Source organism: Strigops habroptila, chromosome 13, assembly GCF_004027225.2.
Source record: "Strigops habroptila isolate Jane chromosome 13, bStrHab1.2.pri, whole genome shotgun sequence".
Taxonomy (NCBI): domain Eukaryota; kingdom Metazoa; phylum Chordata; class Aves; order Psittaciformes; family Psittacidae; genus Strigops; species Strigops habroptila.
In genome coordinates, this window is record NC_044289.2 from 4,588,322 (window position 1) to 4,612,465 (window position 24,144).

The window sequence follows — 24,144 nt, forward strand, 5'->3', positions numbered from 1 at the left end:
ATGCTATAATCCTGGTATTAAGAATTTTAACAAGCTTCCCATGAAGCACAGCTCAGCCAGTCTGTGCGCTGACTCCCGCTCAAACTTCCTCTGCCCTGCAATTGAAATCTCTGTTGTTTCCAGATTAGTCTCAGAAATCAGCACACAAGGGGATTTTTTTCTTTATGAGTAGATTTGAACACCACAATCAGGTGCTGAAAAACCCACAGGGTCTGGTCATAAACAGGGTTATTGTTTATATTGACTAGACAGAGCATCTTTGTAGGAGAAAGTCACTGAAGCATGTTTTATTCTAAAGGTGCTGCTACCATGGTTTAAAGATGGGATTTTTTGAGCTGGTGCCTTGATGGCCAATGTTTATTTCCTTACTGCTGTATAAAATGTAATGGCAATGTTCATTGGTGGGGTGAGAGCACAGGAAGATCTGTGTGCTCCCACCTGCACCCCTGTGCTGTGGTTTCTATGGGAAGGGCGTAAGAAGTGTGGGACACATCTCCCCATTGCAGGGCTTCCTGAAGAGATAAACCCAGATGGTCCACAGAAAAACCCAGATGATTCAGCTGCAGCACTGCTCCGAAGTAAGCAGAGGAAACCTGCCCTTCCAACCTCACCTTCTGGCGGACTCCCCAGAATCACAGAATTGTAGAATAGTTTGGGTTGGAAGGGACCTTTAAAGGTCATCTAGTCATGAGCACGGACATCTTCAACTAGATCAAGATCTGGTACTACAGAAAAATGCATGCCTGCCTGCTTGCAGTAATTCAGAGCACAGAATGAAGACTAAATTAAATGCTGTGCAATTCATCAACCTTGCCATGAGAAAGAGGCTTCTCACTGAAATTCTGTTTACAACAAGAAAGTCAGCGCATGTAGCAGAGAAATGCAGTGAGAAATGGGAGATTATTGGGTTAAAGTGAAGGAGTCACTATATACTTGTAAATTTAGGAAGGAAAACATTGTTATTTCTTCTGTTATTTTTTGGCAATTAAAACAAGTTACTGCATTAAGCTGAACAGTTTGAAAAACTCTACCATGCTCAAAACCCCTATGTGAAACCTTTTAACCATCCTCTATGATTTTAGTTCTGCGTTTTGACCCTTTCTTCTACAATTGGGAAGTGTTAAGACATCCTGGACAGTTTGAAATGTTTGATAAGAGAAAACTCACAGCACTACCAAATCCTTTGCTAAATCTCCTCCCCCGCTTCCTCCCAGCATGTCACTAAAGATTTCATAAGTGAAATGTGCTTAATGAAATTCCAGATATATATCCTCTTAAAATGATATCCCTTGGAAGCAACTATTTTTAAGGCAACAGAATATTGAAGAATTAAAAACCTGCCGACCCAAGGAAGTTAGCCAACTTTAGAAGGGGATTTATTTCAGTGCCTTCCTATAGTGGAGTTACAAAATGCATTTAAATGTCTCAGCCTCACATCAGTGCCCGAGATGCTGTGTACTTTTAAGATAATGAAATAATCCACTACAAATGTGTATTTGCCTGAGACATCTGGCAGATGTGGAGATGTACCTGCCAGGGCTGTGTGAACAGCCTGGACGGTGCTGGGTGTCTACAGTCAGACAACTGAATTGGGCCCTCCAAGGCCAGGTGTGGCCTCAGGAGGAGAATTAGGATATTTAATACATATCCCAAAGCAGGAAGAGGCCCATGATCTATACAAAAATCATTAAAATTTGAGAGAAATGCTACAGGTGGATAAATGCTAGATAAGAAATGCTGGTGTGGGTAGATACATGAGATGCAGGAGCATTAGCATCTGATTTCTCTTTAAAATTTTATCTTGACTGACATACCAGGGATTACGGGAATGATGTCTAACCCACACACAGGTATCAGGTGGTGGAGACCACAGTGGTCTCCATCACAGCACATCCCAGAGTAGGAAGGGTATTTCTCTGTAGATGTCTCTTTGTTTCGACTACAGAGATCTTGTCGGCGACACCCAGTGTCACACCTCGTTGCACACACGTATATCTCCCACATCCCCTGGCACCTCCTTCTCTCTAGACAATTCCTCTACAGCACTATGGAAGGCGCAGTCTGACGATGTGGTCTACAGCTACTCCCTCCAGATCTCATACATATTAAACAGGGAAGGAGAAGGAGGAGAGAAGTCCCTGCTAAATGAGACATCGCACCAGGAGATACAGCACTGCCGGATGTTGCAAATGAAACATCTGATGACAAATGGGTTATGGCAAGTGATAGCTGATAGATGCCGTAATACTGCATGGGACAAGGGTGGTCTTGGCATTGTACAGGTATCATCTGTGTTTTGGTAATATGAACCTGACTGCATAAACCAGCAAAACAGCAGCCGAGACAACCAAATGTCATAATAAATTATCACCTATCATTACGATGCTGATGATGGATAGACACATGCCTCTCAACCCCATCAACAACAGCTACCTGAAAGCACTGTAAAGAAAGGAAAGCATCATGCTGTACATTACAGTGGGCTTATAATGCATGAGGTACACAGGCAGAGGTTGTGCTCTTAACTTGTGGATTTCAACTACTTAGGTGCTGAGAAGCAGGGCATGAGCAGCAGCGTGGGCTCTACCTCTTTTGTGGTGCTGTAGTTCTAACTGGCTGAGATTGTGCTCTCTAGCATGGAGAGAGGAGGTTATATTACTCTTGATTTTACACTGAGCAGTACACGTGTCCAATCTGAGAGACACCAATAGAGTATTTTTTCCTATTCCCTTTTTTTTTTTTTATTGTGACAGAAAATTGAAATCTGTAATGAAACTATCAGTCCCATTTTTTAAATCACTGGTCTTTGGCAATTTAAACTCCAAAGTCTGAAAAATTCATTACTACTAACTTCCATCAAGGGTGCTCCTGAAACTAAAATTACTTAATCAACTCAATTTAGCTTCTTGTATAGACCTAATTCAGAAAAACTTTATCTTCTTGAATTGTTATTGCAATTAATTCCCCCTCCTTCTTTTTCTGCAGCAGACGACATTTCAGTAATTAGATATTTTATAAAAAAGAGTTATTCATTCAGAGTAGCTTCACTTTTATATTTGATTAATCATATTACCACTGAGGCCTGAGTTTTGTCTCTAAGGAAAGTTTAATGACCTCATTTTAATCCTTCTTTTAACCACCAGGCAGGTGTCAATGAAGAGAAATAAAATTACCTTTTTTTCCCCCCTTTTCTCTTTTTTTTTTTTTTTTTTCCTTTTTGCAATCTCAAGATTACATTTGATGTTTGTTCTGTGTGACTGACCCATTTACAAGAAAGAATCTAGCTGATTCCAATTAGGTTCAGGACAGAATCAGGCTAAGCAGAGACTTGAACTGTGCCTTAATAACTAATGCTCAGTGTAAAGGTGAGGAACCAGAACTGTTTCACCAAATGGCAGTAGGTTTAAAGCACTGTACATGATTAATTTGGTGATAATTTGAAAATGAATGTACTGAAAGGAAATAAAACAAAAGCCACTGTAAATTTAGGTTTTGATTAATGGGGTCTATTAGTAAAAGACATATCAAGGAGACCACATTTTTTTACATGAATGCATATATAACCACAATATGTAATGGAATAATTCATATAAACCAGTATTTATCTGGGAGTAGAGACTTGGATATTATTGATGGCTGCTTGCCTTATATCAGTATCTATCTATGCTTTGAATCTAGCTATATGCTTATCTATATTTGTGTATTTGTACGTATACGTCTTTGTATCTCTCTATCCATTTTGCAGACTATACTAAGTAGTCTCAAAGGCATTTCATTCTTTCTGTCGTGTGCTACACTGGTGTAAAGACTTAGTAGAGATCACAGAAGGGGTTGATGCTCTTTTTATTAAGACATGAGGAATTTTTGTTTTCCCATAAACTGAGAAATATCTTTCATTTCAGATGAAAGAGGTGACAAAATAAAGAGTAAAAGTTGAGTATCCACAGGAGAACATGCAGCGTGTCTTGTTTTCCATAGCACTGCATTGAAAGGGCCTCCAGGCACTTAAAGATGCTGTGCCTGGGAAGAGCCATGCTGCTCACAAAAGATCTGCACCCCGAGTTGGGATCTCACTCATTCCTTATCAGAATCAAAACTGTGTGGGCAGCGCAATTCTTAAGCTCTGTTGTGCAGGCTTTGCACTTAGGTAGAGATCCATCTCCAAAGGTCAGTTTGATTCGGAAGGCTGACAGGATGTAAATAACTTCTACCAAGACGTAAATACTTTCCTAATCACAGCTACGTCTGGAGCAGCAAAGCCCCTGGCATTTGTATGGCAAGTTCTAGGCAAAGCTGCCACAGGATGAGAAGAAAGAACAGTTTCTGCTTGTGCTCCCTCTGTTTGTTACTGCTGCCTCTTGACCTAACATCCTTAGTCTAATTCATTGCTCATGACAAAAGGTTTTCATCAGGACCTGCAATGAGCAGCAGAAAGCCCATTTCAATTTATAAGCACCCAGTTCTTATTTAGAAACACTAAACTGATTTGTAGTTTTTAAGACTTCACCAACTATATATTTAATTGAAATGCACGCATTATTAGGTAGATGCTCACGTACTCAAATGCTACTGGGCATATTTGATTCACTTGAATATAATAATTTATTTCAGTTAGATGATGACAGCTCTATAACAGCCCAAGCTTTCCTGTGTAGTTTGGCTGAGCTTGGAAAATTGCAAGTGAACAGTCACCTGGGATTTCCCATGAAAGCCCAATTGATTTTTAATGACAAAGCCTGTCTGCAGGACTGTTCAGAGCTCCTGAGTTTGTTTGCATCTGTAGAACAACCCAGTCCTGTACATTTGCTCACCATAGTATTAGGTCTTTCCCCTTGCCAGCTCTGACCTGTGCTGTTCAACTTGATTTCTGCCTTTTACGACAAATGCCTCTAAATTATGCAAAGGGCATAATTTTGATGATTTTAGAATACTGCAACATCCAGGCTAATCTATATTCAAATGCCATTGTAGACTTTCTGAATGGCACAGATGTAATGATGGGGACTGTGAGATCTGAATGAGCAACTACATACAGAAGTTTATACACTGGGAAATTGGGCTCAAGATTTAAGACCTTGATTTTTCCAGGTCTGGACACATGCCCCGGTCCTGGGAGATAGTTAGCTACCCACTCCCACTGTTTTTTTCCTGGATCAGTGTGGTAAGACCACTTTTCAGGAAGCCCTTGGTCGGCATCCTGGTCCTTTTTTGCTGTCTGCAGGAGATCCCACTGAAATCCTGAAAATCCATGCATGTAAAAGGGATTTCTCATAATGCTCACATGTACTGAATGCTTCTGGCTACCTCCGTCTATAAATGTGCTTAGGAAACCCCAAACCGCTGAGAGGCTCACTTGGTTTCCTACTTTGATTTCCTACCTCCATTAAACACCCTTTCTCCAAACTAGACCTATTCACATCTTTGCATCGCACTCATTTGGAAGTCAGCATCTTTCAGCCTGAAGGAAAAGCTGAGGGTTTTCTCTGCTACTTTGCTATTTTTGAACGCTCCATTAAAACCAGAGCTCAGCAGGATACAACTGTGGGGCTGGAGACCAGGTGAAGCTTCACCCCAAGCTTTGCCACTTGCAAAAAAAGTCACATTCTTACTGCTATTTCTGCAGCTCTGGATAGCATTGCTCTTGCATTAGTTAATGCACAGCTATATTTTTGTCCTCAATTAACATGAGAAGAAATGCACACAGAACAAGGAGTACAATTTTGATTTATGCTTGTTTGCTTTTCCAGAATTTTGGCAAGTTCACAGAGCGAGAGGACTCAGCCAGCATTATGCCACGGCTGAGAAAAACGCACATTTGATTCCAGCAAATATTAGTGTTCTTGTTCAAGACACTGAAAAAAATCTTATCTGGATTACTATATACAAATTGGGTCAGAAGAAAGATATCTGAGCAGAGCCTGGAGCACAGCAGGGTCAGCCAGATAAGCAGGGGAATGGAAAGCTGGAATGTAACGAGGGGTTGGAGGAGCTTGGCTTCAACAGCTTCTCCAAACGATGTGCACTAGCCTATCAGGGTGGAGATGGGAGAGAAAATTGGAAGGAAACATCAAAATGAGAGAAGGAAGAACTATGGTAAAGGATAATGCTAGCATGGCAGTACTGCACTGAGAGCCTGCTCCACTTTCAAATTTCAAAGCATTTCTCAGCATGGGCTCACCAGCATTTTCAATGGCACTCAGTTGAGCCAGAATACCTGCACAGATTAAAGTCAGGCATTTTTAGCAGTGCAACGCCAAAACCAAAAAGCCCATTTAACTTGCATCTCCATGTCATTTTGCTCATGAAGCAACAAGCTCTTCACTCTGCAGATTTCATCGCTGACTGATTCAGCGCAGTACAAGCCTGGTTACTAACTCAGAGTTACTGTAGCAGCCAGAGATGAGTCTGATCTGACACGATTAAACAGCCCAGTTAAAGAGCAGCAAGAACTGCTTTTTCTGATGTACCTGCAACAAGTACTTGCTCCTCCAAGGACTAGTCAAATCCAGTTTGTAACTAGATTAACTTTATCCAGCTATACATGCTTTTCTGCTAGAATAGAGCCTCTCCATACACAGGGTGTTTGTTATTCTGTACCAGGTACTCTGCTTTGAGCTCACAGCCAGCCTTTGACCAGATTGCTTCTCCCGGGCCAGCAAGACTCAATGCTGCCTGGGTGCTGTGAGCTGGGAAGCATCCACCCATGCCCAACAGTCCGTTCCTAAACCTTTAGAGCTGTTCCTAATGGAATTCAGTGCCCAGATTAGCCAGAGAAGCAGCGTCGTGGGGAAGGGGATGCGGTCCTAGAGCTGCCTCTTTAAAACATACTCCACTGGATTCAGCCTTGGAAGAGAAGATTCTCAAAGCAGTGCCAAAGGGCAAATTTTAAAGTAGCTTTAAATAAGACCTCCTAAGGCTCAGGAGCTTAAAGAACTTCAATAACCCAGATTCTTTTTTTCCCTTCCTTTCTTTCCTGGTTTTTTTGAAGGAGATGTTGATTGCCAAGCAGGTTTTCCCAAGAACCCACAAGCTCAACTAATTATGAGCACTTCAGCCCTGCAAAATAATATTTCCCTTACACGGGCTACTATAAAAACAAGTTCTGCACAGTAGGCAAATTTAAAATAACTTTTAATTAACATTTAAGACACAGAAGTCTGATCATGCAAATTCATCTGCGTCTCCTCTCGGCGCCTGATTGTTCCTGATTGAATACGATAAAAATAGACTTTGTGTGAGTCAAGTGTAGGCATGGATTTCTTTCACTTCTCCTCCCCTCTGATTATGAATTTCCTTAGATAAAGTGGAAACCCCTGGATGGCCATTAACAGTATCAGGGGTCAGACTGGAAAAAGCATCCTACCTGATAGAGTTCACTGGAATTAAAGGCATTCCTTCTGTAAGCAAAAAAGATGCTCCCACATTACGCAAAATCTCACCCAAGACTATCCAGCGTTGTCTCAGCTGACTTTTAATCTCTGAAATACGAACACTAATTTCACTGCACCCCCTGGATCCGAGGTGAGCATCTGGCCAGAGGCTCAGCTACGGATCTGTATTAACACAGACAGAATGCAACTTGTCTGCACACGAGAGATAAACATTTGAAGGGAGGCTGAGGAATTTCCACATAAATAAGACATGTCAGAGGGCATGACCCTGTTATGAGGAACAAGGAGTCTGGTTAAGGGAGGACACACTGATACCAGTACCATTATCTTGTAACAGTAATGGAGCCAGTTTCCCAGTAAAACTTCCTACGAAGCCATTATAACGCAGCCCAGTTAAAATGTCACTATGTTACACCACTAAGCAACAATGTCACACGAAGAACACAACACAAAGACCACGCTGAAATCCCTTAGCTAGCCAGAAGAGTATTCCCTGGGTCATGGTCCTGCACTAAATCATTACAATTGCACAGAATAGCAGCCTGCAACGCTAGCAGCATTTCAGAGGATGCTCCACTGTCCTGGTACAGATTTGGTTCCTTCCCGATCTGGGACAGTCTCTCACGAGAGATTTCCTCACTGTTAGCTCTCTGATGCTTCTCAGCATGGCCAGATAGCATCACAGATAAGAAAACATTCACCTTCACAACAAACAGAGCTAGAAAGGACTAGAGGAGATCACCCTCGCCATGCCCCAGCACCTCACAGTTCAATGCAGGTAGCCCCGGTTGTGACTTCCAGGACTGGTCATGCCCCTTGCTGATGGAGGCTGCACTTAAGTTAACAGCTGGCTTTAGTTTAAAATTGTTTTCGCCTTGAGACTGTGATTCCTCTCACCTCCCAGTATAATTTCAGTTGGGGCTGCTTCTTCCCCTGCTCTTGTGCAGAGTCTTCCCCCAGCCTTTCCAGTGATGTTCTAAAGGATGTGAAATCCACACCAATCTATTTTCACGTAAGCAAGCAATCTTTCTGGAGTTTTACTGTGGTATCTTCAATTTGCACACTTAAGGATCTTTTGTGTCACTTCATTGCTCTTTTTCCACTTGTCATCTAGCACTACACTTTGATCACAGCCCATCTGGTATTTTGGATGTCCATTAGCTAACACACTTCCACAGGTTATCCTGTGAACTTGCATGCCTATGTCTAAACTTTCACGTGGTCTCTGCATGCAGTCTCTTCTCCCCCCTGCACAGTGTGCTCAGCTACAGACGTGACCTGACTTTCTTGACCATCACAGTGGCTGTTTTCTTCTCTCCCATCCTGTTGTTAAATTTTACACAGCAACATTAATTCCTGCTGCTGAATACATGAGCTGTGACACCAGCATGATGCAGTGTCCGCCTGAGCTACATTCTTACCCAGAAATGATTAAGTCTAAAACCACCCTGGCTGAATGACAGGTAATTTAGGAGCACTATAGGGTGGGCTTTTGTATGTGTCTATGCTGAATATGGTTCCTTGAGTTCCTTTCGTCTGCCAGCTTTCCAAGAGCAAACCACAGTTTCAGTTATTCAGCCTATTTTGTTTTTACAACAGCATCTCAAAACAGAAGTATTAAAAATATAAATATCCCATATCTCTCCAAACAGTACACAGTCTTAAAAGAGACCATGGGCTTTCTTACCCTCTGAGGAGCTGTGGATTTCCTGGAAAGATATTTTTGCTGGTTTTTAGAGGTGTTAAAATGCAAATCAGCCTATTTGAGGACAGCAAGGATATTCAGCTTAGGTTTAAAGAGACAGCCTAATGCTGTTCTCTCTGTCAGTCAGGGGAAAAACATATTATACTTTCATACTCATATGAAATTCATCCTGCCTATACCCGGGAATATATCAAAGATATTTGTTTCTGCAGAATCAGAAAATATAACTGTAAAACACCATTGGTTTTCAAATCTTTATAAAGTCCCATGTTCTACTGTGTGAAGCCCTTTGGTTCTTGCAAAACTCTTCAATGACTGAAATTAGATAAAGAATGGTACACATCAACCCTGCTTAGAAGAAGAGTAGTGTTTTCTAATCCATTTAACACAATCCTACATGTAATTCTCTTAATGGTTTTTATTCCTTCCAGGTCTAACACTCAGAGACATTAAATACTCAGAATTCACCTGAAAGCAAATTTCCATTATCCCGCCTGCATTAGATTCAGCTTTGGAAAGTGTTTTGGAAAGGCATTAAAACACACCACATGGGGAGGGACACTGCCTACTAGAAGGCACTGATGTGCACGTGTGATGTGACCCCTAACACAGCTCATCCTGCTACCCAAAGCCTCACCTCCTGACTTGGGTTTGGAAAGGACGAGGCAGCCTGGGTCATCTGGAACAACCTGTGCTTGAATGACATGGCCACTAGATGTCATTCCTTTTTCACTCAAATGGAAGTTAAAGTAGTATTTACCTGGCAGAATAAGGTCCCCCTGCAAACACTAGCAAGCTGGGGTGTGCTTATTGCTGTGGTGAAAAGTCCCATGGCCTGAGAGACACAAAACTCTAAGACTGGATGCTACGAAACTTTCCAGAGAACAATCCCATGCTGGCAGGAGAAATGACCACATGACCCAAGACTTGTATGACACTTTTATCTGATACAACTCTTCACAACTGTACATATCATATGTAAGAAGATATTTAATGATAGCTTTACAACACAAAGCTTGGTGTATTCACTATGACAGGTATGAAGCACATGTGCTGCTGTTAAACCCACCCTATACGCAGGCTGCAGATTGACACTCAGATCTGAAAAAGAGCTGGGTGCCTGTTTTTCTCTGATTCACGAAGAATTTAGTGGAATCTAGTCACTTTGTCAGAAAATTCTGGCACTGCTCAGGAGCTGAGCACACTGCATCCATGAGCACAGGCCCCAGTGGTGACGGGAGGGAAGGACCCAGACTCCATGGCTGGCATGGAGCACACCTGAGTCCACAGTGACATAAACTGGGCTCTGCACGACTTCCTTGAGTTCTGCTACATATTTATAGTTTATAAGGGTATGGCTAAGGGGAAACTTTAGTGCTACATTAATAAACACTTGCAGACCCCTTAAGGTGGAATGAAAATTCAGAATAATACAAATACTAAAAAGATTCCTCAAAGGATGTTCAGTGACTTGAGCACAATGCAGTCAGACTTCCTGTATTTTTAAAGATTTGGTATCAGTTTGAGATACATCATTTACTGCTTCTTGTAGACCATCATATGAATATAGACAGTTGATTTCTCATTTATTAGCATGTAGGCCTTTGTACTGCTCTGAGGTTTCTAAAATTGCTATGCATGTTTCAGATGTTCTGTGTCGTATCGGAAGGCTGTAAAGAACCAGAGCCCATCATTTCAACTCCCAACTCTTCATTTTTACCTCAACCAGCTTAAAATGTTGTTATTTGCAATCTATTTTTTCCTCCGTTGTCCCCCAGCAATAGCAACTGGGAGCAGATGAAAACGTAATAAAGAAATACTGTGCTAATATAAGGAAGACCTTTAACTGATTAAAACCAGATGTACTGAAGAATGTCTACACATTTACTGCCAGCACACACAAATACATCTGTTAGAGCTGCCAGTGAAGTACAAATTTTACTGGGTACCTGTTACCATACAGAGTATTTACTGCTTCCTTGAACTCATATTCAAGATAGTAAACCTAAAATATCTCTTACTGCTCAGGATTTCACTGCAAGTAATAATAACTCTGATATGTTATAGACAGTTGTTGTGTAACAACTGTATGCTCTTTGGTGTAATCAGACATCCTCTGCCACATTATTTCAGCTTCTTTAGTCTCTTAGCAAAACTGGTCACCAAACAGTTTTGCTAGTTCATGAATCATTCTATTTTATCTTTTTTCTCCCCTTTTTCCTGCTGAAAGTCTTTGTTGCACGGTTATCTATCACATTCCTTCTATCTACCAAACGGGCTAAGAGAAATGAAGGATATAAACACCTATGAATTACAAACATGTGTGTCCATGCATCATGGTGCTGATGTATCAATACTTACAGTGCTTGTAGTGAATTCGGGTGGGTTGTCATTCACATCTGTCACCGTAATGATTGCTGTTGCAGTGTTTGAGAGACCGTAGTTAAGATTTCCTTCCATATCTGTGGCTTGAACAATGACTATATACTGCTGAACTTTCTGGAAAACGAAAAGAAAAAGATCAGAAATAAAAATGCATCCTGTAAAATGCTTTGGTTTATTTTCCATGTAGAAGTGCAATCTTTACGCAGACTAAGAAGTTAATCAGATTCCAAATGTTAGTAAAAAATCCAGATAATATAGTCTATCGCATTTTTGAAGGGATTTTTGCAGAGATTGGTGGATATCACCTGTTTTATAGGAAAATAAAAATCTCATGGGCAAAATTCCTTGGTCGAAACAGACATTTTTGTTAGTTTTAAAGCCTCTTTGACAACATTAGCTTCTGCCCTCTGAAAACCAGTAAAAATTTTGCTAATGTGTTTTCATTGAAAACATCACTAAGAACATTATACTCCCAAAACTGACAGCAACATTACCCAGCAGCTCTCCAGCTCGTTCTGCTCACACAGCTGGATGCCCACAGAGCATTTTGACACTTAAAATACTCCCCATGTTTCAATCCTTAACACAATCTTGGTAAATAAGGAGAACTTTAGTCCAGTATGAAAAAACAACAACAACAAAAAAATACTCAGTGCAATAAACAGAAGTTCAGCAGAACTGATTCAAATTCCTGAGCACCCCAAGCAACATGGCTCTTAAAGAAAAAGCCTTATAGAGCCAGCCTTAAAAATCACACATTAAAGTTCTTCTAAAAGATGCTGTATGTCAATGTGACTGGAAAACAAACCTGAATAAAATAGAGGAGGGCATCTGATCTTGCATGTGTGTACATCTCCCTAGGATGTCTCTTTACTCAGAATATCTGCCCACTCCAAGAAAAGTCTCCTCATCTTTAAAACTGGCCTCAACAATAACTGTTTTATTTGGATCAGCAGAATTTACTATTGATGCCTACTCGTGTCATGCTCAGGGTACACGCAGAGCACTTCCCGGGTGGGTATGAAAGCAAAGATCCTCTCCTGAAACACAGGCACAGTGATGTGCCAAGAACCAGGGAGGGATCCAGCCAAAATCAGTGTGACTCAGGGCAAAACTACACATTACACCCTCTTCCTTAAGGTTTGGGGTGTAGTTACAGATGTGAGCTGGGATGCAAGGACCAAGTGTATCTGAGGGCGCATCAGAGAGCCTGAAGGGTGTGAAAACCAAATCAAGGCACAATCTTACACAGGAAAAGCTTTTTGCAAAGTCAAGTGGAGGGATTTTGCTGTGAAGACAGACGACTGCATGCTGGATTGCTCCTGCTCTCGGAACACAGCTTAGATACTCAAGGGCTGCTCCTCTCCTGTGCTGATGTTACAAGCCTGCGTAAAACGTCAATCGTCCTTTGAAATCTCAAAAGGCAAGAATCAGGTCAATTAGATCACTCCTAGATAAACATTCCTGAGGTGCTGTAACTGGCTTAATACTATAATTCTTCCAAATTGCTAGAATAATAGAGATCTGAATTTTATCTTTATTTTGATTCCAGGACTTAACTGACAGATATTAACCTGCTAAATTGACAACCCATCACATACAGGGATCCATCAGCAACTTGCAACTGGAATATATTATGGAAATTCACTTCCATTATCTCTTGCCACCTTGTATAATAGAACATGAGGGAGAAACTATTGTTAGCCTTTGGTTTTCCTCACACAAAGAGTTGCTGTTCATTACTCCATTGGTAAAGCACTGGGTAATTGGAAGGCTGAAATGTCCTTATTAGTGAATGTAATTTCTATTTCCTATTTAGCTTTTCCTTTCTTATTCTCTCTTATAGTCAATCTGGGAGGCTGACAGAAGTATTCTCTAACAGGCCAAATACTTGTGAGCCAAATTAGGTTTAAATCTTAGAAGAGGGGCAAGATGTTAAAAAAAAAAAAAGAACAAAACCACAAAACCAGGGGCAATCAGATCCCACATAAATGAGAAAATCAGGTCAGAGGCCCACATGAGAGATTCCATTTCAACAGCGCGTTTAAATGGCAAAGCCATCTCTAATGTTGCTCACTGCACTGAGATGGAGACACGTAATTCCTACCATCTCCGATGTGATGGCATAGCTGCAACATGTTAGTGTAAAAGCTTCAGTGCTTCAGCAGCAACTGCAGGAAAAAAATATGTTCCTTCCTTCCCACCAGCTGCGAGGGCAATAAAACAGCTTCCATTGACAGGGGTGCTTCTGTTTTAGGTCTTTTCCCCTACTATTTGGTGTTTTTCTATTTCACAGCTCTCAGATGTGCCCATTGGAGCGAGCTGGGACCATCGCGCAGTGCGCCTGTGGAGAGGGCATGGCAAAGGCAGCTCCGCTTCTGTGCCAGAAGCGATTCTAAAGCTTGTGACAGCGTTACCTGAACTCTGAGAACAAGCTGCAGACTGTGGGTAAGGTCACACCCTGTCTGCACAGCACTTTTTCATACCATGATCCAGCCTCCAAACTCCCACTGCCTTCAGCTCCTTTATTCACTTCTGAACCAAAGCATCCCCTGGAAAACTGAATTCTCCCATACAAGAGGGGGCAAGGGACTAGAAAGTTTCATTTAAAAGCTTTGTTAACTTCACCATTTTACTGCTTATTAGATTATACATACTCCGACAACACACGCACGTGTGTGTGAGCATACTCACAGACCCTGTCTTATTAATCTCAAGTTTACAATAAGGTTCTTTTATTTAATAAAGCACCTTTCCCTGAGCATCACAGCATAGTGATAATAAAATCCCACACAAATTCAGAATGATAAATTAAAGTTAAAAGAAAGATTTTATCAATCACATAATACAATGCCAAAAAAAGAAAATGCCCAGAATTCAGTGACGTACGAATGTACCAGCCACAAAGAGCTGGAGCATAAGGATGGGATGAAGGGAAGGATGGCAAAGGAGCACTGCACACGTGCAAGCCCAAGCCTAGTGCAAAAATACAAGGAATTATAGGAGATCTCAAACAGATGGAGTGATCAGGTAGGATCTTTAGGGGAATGCACATGTCTCAGATGGGTGCTGTATCTCTCAGGATACTGGAGGCAGTTGCAGCAATTAGGGACACATGAGAGGTGAGCTGGTGGTGGAAATCTAAGAGACATGACCAAAGTTGCACTGATTTCCATCTGCTGAAGAAGTAACTCACGTTTAGAGCAAAAGTGCAATCTGCCATGGAGAATGGTCTTGGTTTGTACGCAAAGTTGTACAAAACATAGACATGTAAAGCATAGAATGGAATCATAGAACATTTAGGTTGAAAAGACTTTTAAGACCATCAAGTTCAACTGTAAACCTAAGAGTGCCAAGTCCACCAAATGAAGTAGTCTGAGATTTATCAAACCTTTAGGCACTCACTTGGCGTCCATGTCCAGCTCCAAAAGGCTCCAGTGTGCACATGTAAGAGTGGTGCTTTTAGGTATCTAGTTTTAGTTTATAACTAATCCAATCTCCAGTGAGATTGGCTCCAGCAGATAAAAACAGTGATTTTTTGGTTTTTTTTCTGTAGCTAACCTTTTTGCTCTTGTGCATTAAGCTCATTTTATTGAACTATTCAATCAATTTCAACATGTCCTTCCAATTTGTCACAACATCTCCAGGGGCATCTTAGTTTGTTGTCCTAATATTATTAGTATTGTTACAACTATTAAAAAACAAAATAGGCAGCCACATGCCCCCAAGCACAAGAGACATTTTCTTGATGGCATTTTAATCATACAGAATAATTCTTATATTCTTTCTTTACAAAAATGACATTTTAGATAGCACAGGGCAGAAACGACAGCATTGCAGTAACACAAAATGGTCCTAACTCAGAGAAATGAAATGGTTACTGTATGTTTGCTCTGCTGGTGATGCTGTGCAATTAAAGAAATAAGCCTCTGCCCCAAGGGGTCTAGACTAAAGACCCAGCCCCAGTGAAGTCCCTGGGAGGTCCAGTGGACAGTATTTTTAATAAATCTAACAAACTGTCACGCTAGAAGAATGTAAATGCACTGCTTAAGCAGAGGAAAACACCCTCATCTTGATAAGTGCAGAGCTTTTAGTCTGACCTAAAAACTAAGAAGGGCTAAGCTTGCAGTATGAGCTTTGAACATACGGCAATATTAATTCCCTGTGCCAAGACTGAGGCCTCATCGGGATGCTGTGCACAATCCAGGTCCCCTGTATTCACTGCTGAGCAACCCAGATCCAACCAGATGCCGGCAGTGAAGAGCCCATCACAGGAGAAGAGCCTAGAAGAGCTTGGCTTGTTTAGTCTAGCCAAATGAAGGCTGATATCAGATATGATTGCTGGCTATAAATACATCAGGAGGATAAACACTAGGAAGGCAAAGGAGCAATTAAAACTAAAGGACAATGTTGACACAAGAATAAATGGGTCTAAACTGGCCATGAATAAATTTAGGCTGGAAATTAGTAGGTCCTTCACCACTAAAGGAGCGAGATGCTGGAGCAATCTAATACAGGGTCTGAGGAGCAAAAATGTTCTAAAGAATATATTAAATTAGGGATAAAATCCTTTTGGTCTAGGTAGAAATTATGACAAATGGAGCTCAAGCAGAACTTGGATCTCGGCATTCACTGCGTACAAAAAACTTCTTAGGAAGAGAAAGAATAAAAGTCCTTTCAGTCCAAATACCACAACATGTCTGTGTGAAAATGGTTTAAGACTTAACACTGATTGATATCACTGAACCAACCCATTCCATCCACACAAAGGAAAAGGTGCCTCAAACAAAATTATAGCTATTGCAAGTGGCTCTTCCCATCAAGAGACAGGCTGGCACGAAAGACAAATCCCTGGCTCAGCTGAGCACAGTCTTGCCAAGAGAGGTTATAAACAAAAGTAAATCATATCCAGAGAGAGAGTCTAAAAAGAACAAAGTATTTTAAAATGAAGTTCTTAGTAATGAAGTGCTGTGATCCCAATTTTCAAATGTGCAAACATAGTGTTTTTAGGAATGTGGCTGTTCCTGGTTTACACATGCAATTATTATAAATCACACAGGAGCTGGGTAACCGTGCATACTGAAGTCCAGAAACGCAGTAATTATGTGATTAAATTAATCTGCATTATGGACAAAGGGTTTGCAAAATTAGGACCTACATTTTCAAAGCTCTGTACAAATATTGTCCAATTAATTACCACTTCCTGAAAAATGTCTGACTAGCTAATTTTAGCATCGTGTCTGGTAAAGCAAATAGGGTTACCAGGATGTTGCTATAGGATGTATTGAGTAGAAATCTATTGGCGAAAGAGATAGGATTTAGATTTTCTATTTCTTTCCATGGTTATCCTCACATCTTCATTGTATTTATGTGTTTCTCCATCTCCCCTTACTCTTGCAATACCAATGGGAAGACTACAGGATGTTCTTCTGGATGTTTTCTAAGTCATTTCTTTACATACCAGTGAGGCTTTGATGCTTACTTTTTTTGGTACTAGACTGTTGACGGTGAACACACTAGTAATAAATATTGCACTAGAGCCAGGAAAGCTGATTTGAAAACAAATAAACATTCCCAAACATTCACTAGACTTTAGCAGAAATGCTTTTCCCAAGAAGATCTAACTAGCCATCATTTAAACAAAGCTCATAAGCAGATCTTTTAAAGCATTTACGCATTAATACTCCCTACTTAGCCATGGCTAAATACAAACACAGATTTCCAGAGGAATGCCTTATTCTGGGAGCTCAGTGGAGAAGGCAGCTTCCACAGAACCACCAGAGCACCTGACACCTTTCCCAGCTCCAACCCCCAGAGACAGCGGTGGTGGTGAGTGAGCTTCAGCCATGTGCCAGAGTCAAGCAGAGCCTTTGATATAACTTGACCTTTTCATTTCTTACACATAGCACAGCATTGTGTCATGTATGCAGCATCCTTGGCAGACATCAAACCCTGGGTCTGTGAATCTTAATGCACAAGCTGCTGCTTCCTGAGTTAAAAAGACAGTTTTGCTCCACCTTGACCTCGCTATACAGGACCAGCTACTATCAGAGGCGTTTGTGCTCCTGCTAGGGCAGGGCTAGAACAAGGGAGGGGACCCCATTTTTTAAACTAACTGGGCTTAGTGCTGCACAATTATGAACAGTGAAGCAATAAGACAGGTTTATTTTCTCCATCTGGCTAGGGTTATGTTGACTTTTCTTCCAGCATTGCGGAGTGTTTCCTGTCCATGGTGATCTGGCATATTTGATTTTCTGAGGTACCTGCGATTGCAGAGCTCCTGGGGCAGTGCCTTCTTGGTCTTACTCTAGCAAAGCACAGTTCATCTCCTGCAAACAGCAGCGTGTTAGTTAAGCTAGCTTTAGCAAAGGTGTCAATGTGAAACATCTCAGCCTCTGACATGCAGGTCAGACCCCCTGAATTCCTGCTACTTTCTGACCAAACCTGTCTTTCATCCAGATGTCAATGAACACCTTCAGCTCAGGAAAAGCCTCACTTTGCCATCCACAGCTCCCCAAATCACACCTCGTAGCACACTCCCAACTCTCCCATGCCATTAAAACCAAGCCCAGCAGCTCACACCATGGCATTTCAGCCTGGTGGCATTGCACAGAGAGCTGGAGGCTGGGGAAGCCAGCACACACCAAGCAAACACCGGTGGGAGATGCTCCTCTGCTGTTCTTCAGGGTTGAAGCACACCCCATGCTGAAGACCACCCCCAGCTCACACACACTCCACTCCCATGCATGTTGTACTTAACTGGAGCCTACAGAGGAGGCAGGAGAAGATGACATCTCATGCTAACCCTCTGCCATCATCACTGAGTGTGCATGACTCAGAAAGGAGGAAAATATTTATCCAGGAGTCTGAAGAGCACTTCTGGGGCTTGCTCTGACTCACTGCATGTCTTCACCCACTCCACCAGGCTGAAAGGGCTGTTCCACAAACCTTCAGAAACTAGCTTAACATATGCCAAGTCTCTCTGAAACGAATAAAGGTTCAGAGGCCACAAGCCAAACCCAGGATTGGCATTTGGCACTGCACCTATATTGACAATCAGCCTTTAATAGCTTTTCACCTGGCAGCCTGATTAATGAACAGCAATTAAACTTTTTAACACTTTCCCAGAGCACCAGAGACCTGTAACTCACGTTATATAGCTAATCTATTTCTCTCTAAAGCTACTACATTTCAAGATAGTATTTTAATGTGTTACAATTTACACATTTTAACCCATTCAGGACCAGCAGACAAACCATCAACTCTTCCAGCCTCTCCAAGGGTGGGTGTTTAATCTCCCACGTAGGTGTAAATGGGACCTGCTCCAGCTTAGCAGCTATTTTCTCTTCTGTGTAGCAGCTTCTGAAAGCAAAACAGCTTCTGGTGGTGGGTACGACACCCAGCAATAGTGAACTGAGCTTTTGTATTAAAGCATGAGGAAGTGCTCTAAAAGTTACCAGGAAGAAAGCAAATATGATCTTTTTATCACAGAGAGGTTATAACATCAAAGAATGCTGGAAAGCCTTTCAGGAGTCACTCTCTTTGGCCTTTCAGTAGTGTGAGACCAAACAGTTCAGTGGCTGTTGCCCCTGGTTGCCTTTTTTTCTGTTATTCAGACATGGAAAGTGATGGAAGTGTAAACCTTTCCAAAGGACATGCTGGGTACAGAGCAGACCCTAGCAGTCACACTGAAAGCCTTCCAGCACCCTGGCTGTGTGTCCCCGGACATACAGGACAGAAGATAAGTGAACCAAATTGAACGGCTCATCTGCCTAATTTCATTGTGAGCGCCAGGGGTTTGTGAACAGCCAGCTCCAGGAGCTGTGTTACTGACTGAGAATCAAGTCTCAGAAAGCGATCTGCTAGTTGTCAGGGATACAAAGGGAAGCTTAGAAATAGATACTGCTAACACTAAAAAGCCCAGAAGCAAAACCAGAACCCCCTCAGCAGAAAAAATGGTAACAATGACTGAGGATCTTGGTGGATCATTTTCATGACATTCTTAATGCTGGTGCTAGCAATGCTGTGCACAGGAAGGGCTGTATTCAACAAAACCAGAGATGCTTATGAGTGTGATATCCTGCAACCACATTCATATGACATACGTATACATACAGATATCTGTATTCTGTATTTTCTATAGTGAGTTTTATTCCCGAGGGATCAGACTCTGAGCCTGGGCTACCAAGATTTTGAAGAAACACCCAAGCTGAAACCCCACTGTGGTGGAACACATGAAGAATACGAATGCAGCGACTTCTGCCCAAGGAAAGGGACCCACTGGAAAATGTATCCACCAAAATAGTCAACTGACTCAAATGCACCATGCAGAGAATTTGCCACGCTCTGACCCCAGCTGGCCGCCACATGCAGCAGCAACATGGTTTGAAGTATGCTGTATACAAGGTTAATAACAAAGTTGGGTCTGTTTAACCTGATACTTGTTCTAGATTTTAAGTTGCAGAGGGTGGGGATTAGAAGTCACAAAATCTTTTAGCTGATGTTTGAGCACAGACGTTTGTCAAAACCTGAACGTAGTTGCTTAAAGAAATTTTAAGCCCAAAGAATTGTTTTTGTATCTGAAATAGTGCTTTAAAATTGTCCTCATTCCTCACAGTTCACCCAAAACGTAAATAGGACTGCAATACTTAAGGCTGTTGCAGTATTTTCCAGTTTCAGGAAGTTTTATAACATGAACATAACATTTGTTGGGATATTTTAGGTTTGTTTGGTTTTTTTTTGTTTTTTTTTTTTTTTGACAAAGAGAACACCAAGCCTGGAGCAAACAGAAAATAATGACTGGGCTGTCTCCAGAAAATACATATGAAAAGAAAAACACCATCAAAAAGAGGCCAGTGTTCTGAAGCATTTCTTTTCTAGTCTTAAAATGCTTCACATTCTGATGCTACCACTGGGGAACCTTACAGATTTCCATGCCCAGCCTATTGAAGCTATTCAGGTGCTATGGACTGACTTTAAAATTATTAACAGAATTATTATTAAAATTATTATCAGAAACTCTGTTGTAACAGTGTTTCTGTCCTTGGATAGTATCAACTTTGCTGTTTAGAAAGACAGTCAGTTAATAAGCCTCTCATAGGTTCTCTCATTTAATGCCAAAATTAGAACCACTGAATCATTAGAAATGGGTTACACCTCACTCTTCAGTGATCCAAACTGCAGATCAAACAGAAGTCCACAAGGAAGCAGGAGGGAAATAAGGGAAATGAACTACGTGCTTCTGATTGTCACCACTGATAGACATGCAAGGGGGTGGCAATGAGCTGGTATGAGCTACAAATAAATTTCATTAAAAAAAAAGAGATATGACAAATATCTTGTACAATGTGATTCTGACTACAGCCACTGAGTCGGTGCCAAAACAGAGAAGGGTTGTGATTAAGGCTGCAGGCTGCAGTTTGGAAGACCTGGATTTCTTTTGCATTTTCCCAAACACTCCCCAAGTGACCTTTAGTAGGTCATTTAATTTTTTCCATGCCTCAAAGAAATTGAAAATAACACTTCACGATGAAATTAAACCACTTTCTTATCTCACAGTGATATCGTGAGAATAAAAATCCATTAGTTTGCTGAAGCATTCAGCCACTCTGATGAGGAGGGTTGCAGAAGTGCCCTTCTCCAGCACCCTTCCCTCTGGTGGCATCCACACTGGGTACTGGTGCAGAAGTCGTCATTCTTCTGCATATTGGTGGAATCAAGAAGCAACTCTGACCCCGCAGATGCTGCTCTCAATTCCCATCAAGATTTTGCAGGCTTTATGCCCCCAAGATGCCAGGTCATCTAGCAAAGCACTTAAAAGGGGGCCTGAGGAATAAGCCTTCTAACGTTTGGCTGAGGCAATTTTTGTAAAACCATGAAATTACATTTGGCTTTCCTTGGGCAGGAAGAGATAAGCAATAGTTCAATGTCTAGGTGGTCACACAGCAGCCATTGCTGCTGAGAGGTGCCCTTTGGTAAATATGCCAGCACTAAATTGATGCTGCTTCCAGGCTGTGTCTTGCACTCTCTGACAAAAGGAACGAGTGTTGAGAGACAGAAAAAGTCCAAAAACCCCAGGCAGACCACAGAGAAGGGAAAGTAAACAGCAATCTGAGAAACAATTCTTCAAGTAAAAAAAGGACCTTCTTTGGACTTGTGCAAACTAAATTCTTCCTACAGTGTGTAACTTCTTGGTGATTACCCAAAGGCCAGGCTTTAGGAGAAAAAAAATATCCTAGTTATGTCCATTGCACTCTTACAATCCACAAAACCTTTGCTGTCAAATGCTGCCAGAGCAATTTAATAAACAGGGAGAATGCCTTAATACATTCTGAAACCTGAAAACTACCCATCATTAGCCCCACATGCTGTTTTCCTACTTTCTCTGCTTTAAGCCATTTAGCTGTTACAGCTCTTTTTCTTGTAAGTCTGAGTTCTGTTTTCATCAGCCTGATTTGTTTTCTGGTATATCTCGCTTGATTAAAAAGAGGAAGAAAAACCTTTCACAATTCAGGTAAAACCACCTTCTTCTTTAAGCTCTGTCGAGCTGGAAGCTTGAAAAAGATCATCAAGAAGATGAGTGTAAGTGAATAAATATTCATAATATTGCTCATTATTTATACTTGGACTCATTTTTGCAGATAGGCTTGAAATTCCACACTCACGACATTGCTGCTATAGTCAGACCTTTTTATTCTTAGGAGCACGAGGTTTTCTAAATCCTATCAATACAGCAATTAAAAAAAAATCAATGTAATATAGTCAACATAATATATGCAAACCATTTCCTCTAATCCTATACATATACACATGGTGAATACAACACAAGGATCCTGGATTTTAAAATTAATGGCAGGCAGGAGCACAATACAAGTCCTGGGAATCTGTACTGTGTTGACTCTGTATGGTCTAGATGAAATAAATTAATTTGGTGTCATTTGTTATCCATTGATAGGAATTATGTTAAGAAAATAGCTTGGCTAAGTCTTTGCTAGCTGCATATTCTCTATGCCTTCACCATTATGAACTGAAGGAAACATCCAAACAGCTAAGGAACAGGGTATAGTCAGAAAAGCTGCTAATTTAGATTTAGCAGAATGAAAGGTTAGTGGAAAATAGTCAAATAACTGAGAAGAGAGTAATGCAAGAATCTCCCTATTGTATTTCACTTAAAAGGTGTGTTACCCAGTATGGTAGGGTCATGTTTTGTCGATCTGCTGAGAGACAAGGTGATTGACAGAGTTACTGGAAAAGAAACTCAATTTGGTTGTGAAGTTGGAAATACTAACAGGGGCTTCTGTCAAAACCAGCAAATTGCTTTGTTTCCCTGGCTATGCTCTTCCAGGTGCTGTACACAAATACTATAAACACAATCAACTGGCCAGGTTAAGTCAGTGTAGACTCAGCTGGAAGACCAACCCCCCATTTAAAAGCCATCATGGGTACTATGCCTTGTATGCACCACTAATGTTTGGTCTACTAGATCAGCACCAGGCATCGAGCAACATGGGACATACAGAAAAAGTCCTTCCTGCCTCCTCCCTTGCCCTCCTCTGCAAACTTCGACCCTCAAAGCCATGGAAGCTTGCCAACTGTTTTGTTTCAGCAGAAACTGTAGAGTTGCTGTGTATGGCATAGGCCCAGCCCCTGCTCTGACTGCCACGTGGATGATCCCTGAGCTAACCTGCAAGCCTGCTGATCAGGGAAAGGTCAATGTTGATGTGAAAACAGGTGCAAAGGAAAAGGTCTTCCATGCTGTAGGAAAAGTAACCAAAAGCTTATCCTGTGAGTGAAGGACTTTGAGCTGGCTGGAAATTCTGACCCACAACATGAAACAGAGACTCATGAACATGAATGAGATCTGATCTTTTCATTTCATAGATATTAATAATGCTAAAGATGTAACACACAAGAAATAAAAATAAGCAGTTGATTCAACACTTGATTGTTGTACTACATCTTGGTGTAGAAGAAGGGATACAATTCAGACTAAATCTGATGGAAAAACCACCTCGGTCCAGACCAAAATACAGTAATAAAGTTTGTGATGACTTAACCAAATGCAACACAGCTACTTGGTGCAAATCACTCACTGAACAAGATCTAGGATTAATGGAGGATAAAATGCTATACTTTTCAGAACAGACATCTCAGCTGTTCTTTAGAAGCTAATGATCCTAATGCTTATATGTAGCTGTATTAGGTAAATAGAAAAGAAAGATTTTTTATTAAACATTGTATTAATAGATTTGAGTGAAGTCACAAATGGATTATTATGTGTAGTCTTACAAAAGGCAGGCTACCAAAACAAACAAATATTTGCAGAAAGCAGTCTTAACAGGTCAGTGCTTCCCATGGAGCTTACTGATGGTTCTCAGCACTCATTGGTCTCTGGGGTACAACATTTGGGGAATGAGAAACAGAGAGATCCTGGGAAAATATTGATTGCTATCTTGAGCAATCATAGGTTTGCAATAGAAAGGCTCCATGGCATTTGAGCAAACTTAGTTTTGGTGATGATGTCTGCATCTTTTGGGTTCAGTCAGCCTCAAAGACTCAGCAGAGAGACACTGCAGCGAGGCTTGAAACACAACAACTGGTCATTCGGATGCATTGCAGATGCCTTTTGAAGGATGTGATGCCAGCTCTACGGGAGCCCAGCTT

The 24,144-nt window shown here is 41.3% G+C and overlaps 1 protein-coding gene across 3 annotated transcripts in view; it reads right to left on the reverse strand.

The window, feature by feature from the left end:
- Nucleotides 1-24,144, reverse strand: part of LOC115615267 (cadherin-4) — a 460,442-nt gene that overhangs the window by 36,823 nt on the left and 399,475 nt on the right. For all 3 annotated transcript variants that reach the window (XM_030503209.2, XM_030503210.2, XM_032920281.1), the window contains one exon: nt 11,458-11,595. In XM_030503209.2, the coding sequence (XP_030359069.1) occupies nt 11,458-11,595 (138 nt within the window). The remainder of the gene's footprint in view (nt 1-11,457; nt 11,596-24,144) is intronic.